The following is an 11953-nucleotide window of genomic DNA, read 5'->3' as shown; positions in this document are numbered from 1 at the left end:
CCCAAAGACTTCTTTTTCTGTATTTATTTTGTTTTATTTTTTATCATGTTTGTCATACTGTGCAACAAACACAATAATCAAAATTGAAATTAAAATAACAATAAAATAGTCAGATGTGCCGTTCTCGCAGTGGTGGTAACTTAAGACTTTGTGGGCGGAGCTTGTGCTTGCACGTTGATTCCCACACTCTCTGAATGCGTGATTCGGTGACTCAAATGACACTCTGTCCAGTGTGAGTCGGTCATATAAAGTGAAGTCAGTAAAACGAATCGAGTCTTTTTGCATCACTACTCGGATCTTTTCTCCCTCATCACAACTAGAAACAGACCACTCCCACTTAGTGAGTGCGCGGCTGGTGTCATCCACCAATCGGCTTGCTCTTCTTCTGAGGACTCGCCCTCATTTGGGACGCTTACTTCCTGGTTATGATCCCCGTGTCCATGGCGACCGCTCAGCGCCGTTGCCTGTTGGCTGATCCGCCCTGACGTCACGGCAGTGTAGGGGATTCCTCTCCCTGTTGGTACTCTGTCTGTGACAGAGCGAAGGGCTGCAGATGCCGCTGCACGCACCGTGTACACGTGAGTAGCCAAGTTGACCATGTTTCCTGTTTGCTTCCGCACACCGCCATTCATCAAGCGACTATTACAGGTTTGATGCTGAAAGTCAGGAGAAGAGACGCCATCATGGTCATCTCTTTCTGTATTTGATGCTCATAAACTACATCGTCTGAGGTCTGTGCTGCTGCTGCTGCTGAGGTCAACCACACGAAGCTCGGCTTAAATGTGAGTGCTTGAGTGATGACAACTTCCATAGATATATCCTACAGTTATACAATGACAAATAGGCAAGAGAAGCGTATTATGTAAGTCAGTGTTTCTAAACTGATTAAAGATGGAAATATAAATTCCGGGCTCTTGTGGCATCCTGATAATCACCTGCTCATTACCTGGGATGAGAATCAGGTGTGTTGGAGCAAAAGCTAATAACAAAGTCAAATGGCATTAGTTACTAGTTTGAAGCTGACTTAGCTCGACTTGGATGTAAACAACTGCCCACTCCTGTATGTTGTGGTTTTAGGATGTAGTCATTTTAAAATTAATATTTTTAATCAATAATAATAATAATAATAAACAACTGATTTTGTATTTTCTGTAGTTTCTTTTACTTTTATTTATATTTCATGAAAAGAAACTTGTCGTCCAAACTCTTGTGGATTACAGCATAATTTCCATCTCTGAATGTATAAGTTTTTCATTTGGTTTCTTAAACAAAAAAATAAAAAATAAATCCTTATGCACAAATATTAGATTGTGTGCATGCCTATTTGCACTGTATTTAATCCTCATTTCATAATAATCAATCTTTATTCTTAGTCTTGTGTTGATATAGTCATTGTCTTGGTCTATTTGTTGACTTTTTTTTTTTTAACTTTTTAATCATGTATTCAGCTTTTATTAGTTGTTTTTTTTCACCATGTTTTAATGTAAACTTGGAGCTGTTACAAGTTAATGTAAACTTGGAGTGGTCGTGTAATTACAATGTTCACTTTCTACTTTATTCTTCAACAGAGACGTAAAGTTGTTTTTTTTTTTTTTTTAATTAGTTTCTTTGTCAAAGCATAGAACAAACACTGGTCTAAACCTTTGCACCATATTAAACCACTAAACTTGTATATTTAAGTGCATTAACTTGTTTTGCTAGTGTTTTTCTTTAGTTTTGTCCCTTTGAAACATTCAGAAACTCGGTCACGGTAAACGTTTACTTGTTTTGCATTATTTGTGATTTTAGGTGCTTATGGTGCACAAGGCCTTGGTACTGTGTGAATTCAATTTGCCTACAAAAACAGCTCCAGGAAGTACAGTTATAAGGACTGTTTGACTGAGAAGGCAGTGGAAGTTCACAGCCATATGACAGACTTCACATGATAGAGGGAGTGAGAATGGCCGGGGGAAGTGGTAAACCAATCCATACATTTTTTTCCATCAGCTATTTGCGGTAACTGTCTCTAAATGTTGCGTGTTTGTCTTTCCAGAACTCTGTATTTTTATCACTTTTTTGGCTTTTCTGCAACTGAACCTCAGCAGGAGCTCATTTTCTGTATAGTATATGTTGTGCCCCACACGCCAAGTCGAGCTGACCTTGTCGCAGAGCTTTTCCATAGAAGGGATCAGCGGCAGTGTACGTAACGGGCACGCTCGCTGCTCAGATGTCTGTTCACGAGCTCTCAGGGCTGCTGGCAGGACATCCTTAAATAGATAAGCACTTTAGTTGTATGCCAGAGTGAGGCCTCAAACAGCCAGGCAACGTGATTCCTCAAGTTTATCTACATCCCAGAAGGTGACTCAGCAAAACACTGGCCCGTGTGTATCAGTCTGATTTTGAGGATGACCAAAAAAAGCAGTTTTTCTCATATCTCTCCCGCCTAAAGCTGCTTGAGACAGAGTGGGTGTGGCGGAGTATGTCGAGATTGGTATATTTGAAGTGCCAGTCTACGTTGTCTTCTAACGATGGCGTTTTATCTCTTTGTCTTGGCGGTGCATTGACACGTTCGAACCCATTTGCCCCTACAAATATTGTTGAGTTTCATTTACACTATGATTCATTTTTTTTCTGTCATTTTTACTTTTTCGGATTTGGCCCCCCGGGCCTTGAGTTTAACACGTGAGCTAAAGAGATAGTGTAGGCCTCATAGTTCAATAAAACAAAGTTTATTCGCTCGGAGAAAAAACAAACATTTCAAAAGTTAAAGTTGGTGATAAAAAGTCTGTAAACACGCCCCCATTGACATTGTTGGAAAAGTTCCATGCATTGTATTGAGGGATTGTGGAGTCCCAAAAGCAAAACTTACTTAAAAAATAAATAAATAGAAAAACTGAAATAATAGAAAAGTTTATTGTTTTCTTGCCAATAAATGCCATCATCTCGTAGAAACTCATAATGTTTCTTCTTTATTATGAATTTAAAACTGTAAGATATTGTGTTGAAATGTGGTTTCACTTCTTTCTTCTCAGAAGTGTTGCTATCATGTTCCCTGATGCCCTGGAAGCAGCGGGAAGGGTGGAAGGCCTCCCCTTATCCTCCCCACCACCATTAATGGAACTAGATGAGGAGGAAACCGAGGCATCGGTGGACAGAGGGCCTAAGAGACGAGGCCGCTACCGTCACAGTCTGCAGCTTATAAAACCCTTCAGGATCACACACAAGTAAGCGCAATTATATTTAAGCTATTGTGATGACAATAGACCAAATGAATGCAAATACAAATCATTTCCACTGGGGATGTGCAATGCGTTGCCATGAATCTGACGATACGATTCACGGTTTGCATGTCACTGTACGAGATATGCTGATGCTAAACAATATGTCATACAGCGCAATATCAATAATAACAAATTTCACCTTTACAAATGCAAAATGGGATGAAATACAATTTATTTCATTTTTTTAAACTTGTAAACTAAATGGTAACTAACTAATATAAAAAACAAGTGGTATGTTTATCAAACCATCAAATATTTATTTTCAAAAAAGTTTAACAATTGCTTCTACAGTAGATTCTGATTTTAAGTTCTTAACTTCTAAAAAAAAAAAAAGTAATGTCACGGCAAATTTGCAGTTGCCCTCATTTGGAGACATGACTTGTGCTCCGGTTGAATGATGAAGTCCAGTCAAAGCATGATGATTTTATAAAAAAGGATTTATTATAAATTAAATGAAAAAGAATACAAAAAAAGGGTGTTCCATCCTGCCCCCTCTTGTTTGTTACTGGCACTGTGAATACAGAACAATCTGTCTGTACTGCGGGTAATCTAATCTAACATGACTCAGCAAAGGAGCAACGTCTTTGTTCAAAAGCACAACGATATAATGCAGTCATTGTGTATAACTACATACTGTACATCTATAAAAGTGCCCAGTGTGTTTTAGTGCAGTCAACTTCCAAGCTAAAATGCATTGAGGAGTGAGGTAGTTTAACAAGGTCTGATGTGGTTCACATGATAAAAAAAAAATACATGTGGACATTTTTTGGATCGATACAATAATCGCGCCGTGATATAGAATCAGAATCCTTTTTTATTGTCATTGTACAAAGTACCCCCCCCACACAACATTCAAGTACACTTAAAGATTCAAGCCAGAACAGACAGTTATCATAAAAAACAACATAAGGTATGGTAAAAGTCTGTCAGAATAAAAGGTCCATTAGTATAAAAGTTAATCAGAATAAAAGTGCATTGGGGTAAAAAGTTTATCAGTATAAAAGTGCATGAGGTATAAAAAGTGAATCAGTATAAAAGTGCATGCTATAAGATATACACACAAGTTCAGAAAGAGACAGTATTTCATTTCTTATTTTATAAGTAGTGATGCTGGTGTCTATGGTGTGTGTTTATTGTTTATTGAGTGGATGGCTTTTGGGATGAAACTGTTGATCGCCGAATATTGAGGGCGTAAGATTTTTTTCTTACGCCCTTAATTTCCACCATAGGTTATTTAAAGTATTATGTGTAAATCATACACTAGCTACGTAGCTCGGACTTGTTTATGGGTGCGTTTATTGCACTGTGTTTGGAAGTGACAGGAGGCCTTGATAAGGAATTGGAACTTATCCTGTAGCAGCACACAGAGCTATGTTTGAACACTGATAAACATACCCACAACTCTTTTTTTTTTGTTTTTAACTGGGGTCTTAGATTTCTATGAAGTGTGTGCAAATGGCTGTCCAAACACAGCAGGCATAATTCACCTTTCACTGAGTCCTCCAAAGCAAAAAGCACTCTGCTTTTTCACCGCCCTATGTGGTCATGTTCCTCAAACATAACGCCTGTGTGTGCGCGCCAGCACTTTGAGACATCTCACCCATTTCTGCGACTTCTGCTCTATTCCAGGCATCAGCACCCGGTCGACAACGCTGGCCTCTTCTCATTCATGACCCTACACTGGCTCTCTCCACTGGCACTGAAGGCCTACAAGGCGTCCAGCTTGTCTTTAGATGACGTGTGGGGTCTGTCCTGCCACGAAGCGTCGGCAGTCAACTGCCAAAGGTGAGGTGACTGCGGCACAACTGAAGTTTGTCTAATAACAGCGACCAATGGGGTTCAAGCAACAGGTTTTAAAGTAGAGAAGGATCGGAATAATGCATCCTGAAGGGATATTCCATGGCGTCACAGACCTTTCTGTGCCGATTATGAAATGTTCAGCATGCATGCTTATACCAGTGGTTCCCAAACAGGGGTACGTGTACCCTTAGGAGTACAGGAGCACATTGCAAGGGGTACTCAGAATGATTAAATGATGATTAAATTAATAGGGACATTTTCCTAGTTCCTTTTAGTCTATTTTTGGACAAAAAGGAAAAGCAGCGGGGACTGTGAGTAACAGCTGGCTATCAATCCTGGCTCTGATTGGTTCTTTTTACTCGGACGCGGTGCATTCTGGCAATCTGCCAAAGGCTGCAGGAGCAGCAGGGGGGGCTCAATGAGTCTGTTTTTTTCACACAAACTACTAGTTTGATGTAAAGCTGTCCTTGCATAGTGACAGCTTTAGTAAATATGACAAAAAGTCACTTTTATAAGAGTTGCAGACTGCACCTTTAAAGCATAACATAGTTTTAAAGTAGCAACCTTATGAGTAAACATTTAATCCTTTCTGGAAAAATCTATTTCTGTACAAAAACGTGGATAGAATACCTCAGATTTGTTCATCAAACGAGTAGCCAAATATCTAGCTTCAGGGCGATTTATTCGGTAACTTTACCAATGAAATCTGCCATGAACAGATTAAATGCTGATGGAAGATAAATCAGAATCAGAAGACTTTATTTATCCCCAAGGGGCAATTCAGTTTACAGTGGTGGGTTGGGTTGCAGCAAGAGACAGAACATTACACACACATCCACATGTTATCTCTTCAACAACTCTTTATAGTACAGAAAGTTTTTAATGTACTGGATATAAGTGAATCTTAGTGAGTTACTTGAATCTTAACACATAAACATGTGTTTCTAAAGTCAACACTGGCAGTGATACAGGTATGGGGGGGGGGTGAAGGTTGGAGAGGTTCAAGTTATTCCAGCAGAGCTTGATTTTCCTCCCAGTGTTTTTGGTGTACAGTAACTGATCCATACAAGGTAGAACAGGATTATTATTCAAACAAGTGTTAAGAAACTGAGTGAAACAGTGTTGACAAGTGAGTTTTGTTGTGAGATCTCAGTGAAATACTAATGTGACCTCTGCCATATGTGCTGTGGACGATGATTCACGGTTGTGCCAAAACTTTTCAATAATTAACGTCCTGGTTTTTTATTTGTTTTTGGAGTTTTTTCCAATATGGGATTATTGTGTTGGAACACAGGTCACTATAAATAGTGGGGATTACAGTAAGAGTTGTTGTCTAATTCAGATTATGTCATTAACTGCTACCTGAAGTCCACAATGTTTTACCTTTGACCCTGATTAGCTTTCTCTGACCCCGGCAGACCTTGAAGTAAAAGTCTAGGATTACCTGCACAGTAATGCTTCGTCGTAATCTACGAATCAAAAACAATACTTCAGGCTGCATTTTTTGCGTTATTATATTGTGTTGCTTTTTGAAAAGACAAGAAATGCCCTCCACATTACTAATGAGCCGTCAGCTGCCTGTGACACAGCAGTAAAGCAAAGGCCGACTGTTTGAGGAAGTTAACTCTTGAATCTGTTGACATTTGTGTGGTTCGGAGGTGCTGTTGTGTGTGTGCGTGTGCATGTGGTGAAGCAGCACACTGGCATGGACATGCACTCCAGATAGGAGGGCTTTTTTCTCTGTATGCTTAGCAAGTACAGTTATGCAACCTCAGTGCCAAGCAGACATGATTTAGAGTGAGGGATTGAAACGGCACCCTGGGAGAGTTGACACTTTATGGTGCTCAGTGCAGTGTGAACGATGAAGGAAACATCCCAGTGAACACTCTTCAAACCGCAGCGTTACTCGCTGTCTGGTGAACTCAAATGATGACAGTTTTGATCCATTCTGGCCTGTTAAAAAAAATCATGAGTTTCCACATCTAAGGGCAAGGGTTTTCAGTCAATATTCATGATTTAATTTCTATGTAAACTAACTTAACATAGAAATAAAGTTGTAAAGTCTTTTTTTTTTTGAAGAATCTTCAAAACATTGTGGTGGATAGGTTTGTTAGTAAGTACTTAAACAATGTTATATGAAATTGATGTATGCACTCGCCCATCCTCTTAATCCTGTACAGTATAATGCAAGTATAGAAAGTGCAGAAGTGAGAGGATTAAAATCATATGTTGCCTTTGAATTTTTATTCAACAAAGTAGAATACTTGGTGGCCAAAGCAAAAAGAGGAATCTGGGATTCTCAATGAATGTCTTTGACAATGGATCTCTGGGTTGTTGCTTTTTGTATCTATCAAAAGACTTATTAGGTGGTTATATGTGAAAGTTCACGTGCAAAAGGAGTTTCTAGAACACTATATTCAGCCCATTCTGCACCATTAACCATCCATCCATTTATTAATCCGTCCATCCATTATACAAATGCATGCAGACATTCACTCTGTTAAGATTTTTCTACTTAAAAGGAAATCTAAGTATTTGGAGATGCATTTTACATACAACATACATGTAGCATCTACACAAATGTGCCATGGCTTAACACCATTATTACCTTTTTTTATTAATTTAATGTATTTTTTTAGTCTTCCACACGTCATGGCACATCCAAAGGCACCAAAATAACTTCTTTCCCATTCTAACACTCGGAATAATCTGGATCCCGATCTGTAACACATCCGTTACGTCCTCAGGTCCTGATTATATATTTACGTGAGCAAAGAGGTTAAAGTATTGCGTGAGTGTATAATATGAACACAGTGTATCACTGTTTAAACTGAAAGCTTTCTGTTAATAGCAGAACCTACGTAACAGTCTATGCTTTTTTTTTTATTCATTCAACTATGTATTTAACATGACTTGACTTTCACGTAATAACCAGGCTGTGCTGGAGTCTAGATGTTTTAATGCTCTGTCTATCTCATGATTGGTTTTTGATAAAGTCGTTAAGACACAAATGACTGTCTGTGGCTGATAAACGACTGCTTTATAGAGTCATTAACTATGAAGCGTGTGGCCAGGAACAAACCTTGGCCCTATTCAAGTGGCTTTATACAGCGGGGCGCAGCACATCATACCTTTACCATGTTTGTTAAATTATGAATAATTCCTCATTTTATATTGTGGATTATCTTAATTTAACCCTTTGTTGTGTAAAGCCACTTTTCTTTTTGTCTTTTCCTGCATAACAGTAATGATAGTATGTAGGGGTGTGCATTGCCATGAATCTGACGATATGATATGATTCAAGATTTTCATGTAACGATACAATATATCCTGAATGATATATCCTGATACTAAACAATACAATATATGGCGATGTATCATGATATCAATATTTCACTTTTATCAATGCGAAATGGTATGAAGTACAATTGATTTTTTTTAAACTTGCAAGAACAAGTAAATGGTAACTGACTGTAATTAAAGTACAATATCAAAAACAAGTGGTACATTTATCAAACTGTCATATTACATTTTTCGAAGAAGTTTAACTTTTGCTTCAACAACAGAATTCTGATTCTGTGAAGTTCTTATAGTCTTGGGGGTAAAAAGTAACCACCATAATCTATAAAAGTGCCCACTGTGTTTTATAAAATCGACTTCTAAACTGAAATGCATTGAGGAGTGAGGTAGTTCGTTAAGGTCTGATGTGGCTCACTGACACCTAGTTTACGTGTTATGCATATGTTGGTGCAATTAAATGGCTTTTTCGTTAAAAAACATGATTAAAATAATAATTGCACTGTGAAATATTAAAACATACAGCGGAATCTATTTTTTTTTTCTGACATCTTTAATGGTATTTCTGAGTGCCTCGGTAAGCACATTGAGGCCAAAGCCAATAAAACAAAGAAGAAGCCTAGCGCTATCCATAGCATGTTTTAAAAGCACTGCATGAACTTTGGATGCATAATCCTTATAAGTTACATATGGACAGTATGTACAGCTGTACAAACACTCAGCATGTGTAACATGTGTTACTGTACATACAATACTATATATACTTTATTATGTCAGCTTTACATCTCACATAATTTGAGTAATTTTCTGCAGAATTGCATTCATGAGGGAACTGAAACTCACTGCTTAGTCTTTGTTAGTTTTTTATACACGTGTTTTTATTTACACAACTTGCCCTTTTCTTCTCCTGCAGGCTTGAATTTTTGTGGCACGACGAACTTAAAAGACATGGGCGAGAGGGGGCATCCCTGATAAGAGTCTTCTGGAGGTTCTGCCAGACCCGCATGCTGGTGGCCATCTTTTCTCTCCTCCTCACAATGGTTGCAGGCTTTGTGGGGCCTGTGAGTACCTTCCAAGTCCTCCATGTACCGTCCAAGTGCTACTGGTTTGGCTGCTGAGCCGTTCAGCTTGGCTGTTATGCGGAAGCCGGAAGTCCCCCTGTTCCCTCTGAAAATCTCTTGATCCCATTTCACACTGGTGTGGAATTGAATAGGAAGCATGCTTGTGATTAAAAAGCCTTAGTCGTGGAAACCCATATTAATGCTCAACATGAGCTGGGTTTTGGTCGAGACATGAACCCTCACATTTTCCTAGAAATAATGTTTTCCTCTGTATCAGTAAACACAAAACATGTTTTTATAAAAAGAGTGATTACTTTCCCTAAATTGAATAACAACTATTTTTAAGTGTCTACTTCTAGTTTGGTTGTGTTCTACTACTGATTTTGACTCGGTAGGAGCACGGTATGGGATCACCACCTGTTGCTAATAGCATTAGCTGGATTTAGATCTTAGACAATGACGCATTTGTTTGGCATTCCTTTCTGATTCTGAGCACTTGTTGACACAGCGTTTATACTGTATGCCCTCACTGTGGTTTTAAACTGTAGTGTTTACGTAACAGAAGCAAATCTAACTGCACATACAGTAAACAAAATATTTCTCCTCATGTTGATCAAACCTAAAATATGTTTCCTTTTACAGCAATGCTTCCCAATCTCTTTTGTACCCTTCTCCATAACTTCATGGAATTGATTTATTATTTAAATACCATGCAATTTTTATGTAATTACTTCAATAGTAAGTAAATACGGTCCTTATTTATTGTCTTCTATTGTCAGAAGTGTGATAAAATGGCCTCTAAAATAATCATAATTATCAGCATAAAATAATCCTGTTTCAATAAATTAGAAGAAAATAATGTATTTTATTGAGCAATAGTGCTGTTAGTTTGTGATGAATTTGTCCAAAAAAATAGCCTAAAATGGAAGAATACCCCCTGCAATGTGCTCCTGGTGGTACATGCACCCCTGTTGGGAACCACTGCTTTACAGTCAATGTCAGTCTGTGAGTCTCTCTTAATGCTTATTCCATTATATTCTGAAATCTGCTTTAAATATTAATATCTCCCTTTAACTTCCTTATATTGACTTTGACTTTTTTTAATTTAGTTAAGCCACTTTCTATCTTGTTTTTGCTCTGCTTCAGGTAATTAAATTTTTATTTTTAATCTTATTTTAGGTTCTGTCTCATCTCCACATTGCTGTTGTACTTAATTTGTTTTTCTTTTCAATAATTTTGATGTTCTCACTGTTTTTCCTCAGGCTCTCATGGTTCGGTCTTTGCTGGAGTACTCCCAGAGCCTAGAGTCTAACGTGCCATATGGCTTGTCTTTGGTAGCTGGGATCTTCCTCATGGAACTTATGCGTTCGTGGTCACTGGCGCTTATGTGGGCTGTTAACTACCGTACATCGGCTCGCCTCCGTGGGGCAGCCCTTACTTTAGCCTTCCAGAAGATCCTCCGCCTGCGCAGCACCAAAGACATCAGCCCAGGCGAGGTAGGTGCCCAAACTCTGGTGGGGGGAACCCTTTCCAATTAAACTGAATCATTCTGCTTTGCTCCACGTGCAGATGATTAAGATGCATTTATTTTAGCTGTTCCTCCATTCTCACTTGGACCTGAGCAAATCCCACAGCCTGAGGGAGAGGAGGTCATCATAAATGAATCATTCAACAGTTCAGGAAGAATACTGCTGGTCAACCTTAGACTAATAATTATTGTATTGATGTAATTGCATTCAATGCCCCAAGTGATACAAAATATGTTGCAGCATTTGTGTTGCTAAATGATTTTTCCATTTTCTAAATGTGTTTTTGCACAGCTGATCAACATCTGCTCAAGTGATGGCCAGCGGATCTATGAGGCGGTGTCAATGGGCTGTCTGCTGGCGGGGGGGCCACTGGTGGGGATACTGGGTCTGTCTTACACTGCATACTTCCTGGGCCCCACTGCTCTGGTGGGATCAGCAGTTTTCATCATCTTTTACCCCACCATGGTAAGACACAAAATACATTATAAGAAAAGACATTAGACCATAGCTCTTTTTTAACTGTAGGTAACGCTGTAATAGTTGGGAATTAAAAAAGTGCTAGATCATAAACACCAATATAATGTATGTGTGTAGGTTGTGATAATTCTTTGTGATGTCAAAAAGTACTGAAAGGCTTTTCTATTGTTGATGTCGATACGGCGATATATTGCGATATTTTCCCCCGCGATCGGTTATCGATATGCTAACGCTAAGTATGGATTTAAAAAATAATAACAATAATAGTTTTTCTGCTTTTTCACTAAAATGTGCAGGTAGGTTTTCACAGAAATGTTGTCACTGTTATTTGAAGGAAACAATATATCGTTTACTGGAATATTGCACTATAATGGTGTCACTGGTAAGAAAGACCCTATTTTTTGTTTACAGAAAGCACTATTGGAGATACTTATTAGTTTACATTGGTATGTTGACACTTATTTACAGAAATGTTGCACTAAAATAGTGTCACTGTTCATAGGACACTTTTTCAATTTTTTGTCTTTCA

At 38.4% G+C, this 11953-nt stretch overlaps 1 protein-coding gene across 2 annotated transcripts in view; it reads left to right on the top strand.

Annotated features, from left to right (window-relative positions):
* Positions 1-476: 476 nt before the first annotated feature.
* wu:fb13g09 (multidrug resistance-associated protein 5) overlaps positions 477-11953 on the top strand; it is a 34767-nt gene continuing 23290 nt past the window's right edge. The window contains exons 1-7 of one of the 2 annotated variants that reach the window (XM_028459388.1): positions 477-578; positions 649-782; positions 3012-3203; positions 4890-5045; positions 9271-9418; positions 10681-10914; positions 11239-11412. In XM_028459388.1, coding sequence (XP_028315189.1) covers positions 3025-3203; positions 4890-5045; positions 9271-9418; positions 10681-10914; positions 11239-11412 — 891 coding nt within the window. In that variant the 5' untranslated portion in view covers positions 477-578; positions 649-782; positions 3012-3024. Of the gene's footprint in view, positions 579-627; positions 783-3011; positions 3204-4889; positions 5046-9270; positions 9419-10680; positions 10915-11238; positions 11413-11953 lie in introns of those variants that run through there. The other variant, XM_028459389.1, reaches the window with a different exon arrangement.

Source organism: Gouania willdenowi, chromosome 10, assembly GCF_900634775.1.
Source record: "Gouania willdenowi chromosome 10, fGouWil2.1, whole genome shotgun sequence".
In the NCBI taxonomy this organism is placed as follows: domain Eukaryota; kingdom Metazoa; phylum Chordata; class Actinopteri; order Blenniiformes; family Gobiesocidae; genus Gouania; species Gouania willdenowi.
This window is presented reverse-complemented; position numbering and strand designations above follow the sequence as displayed.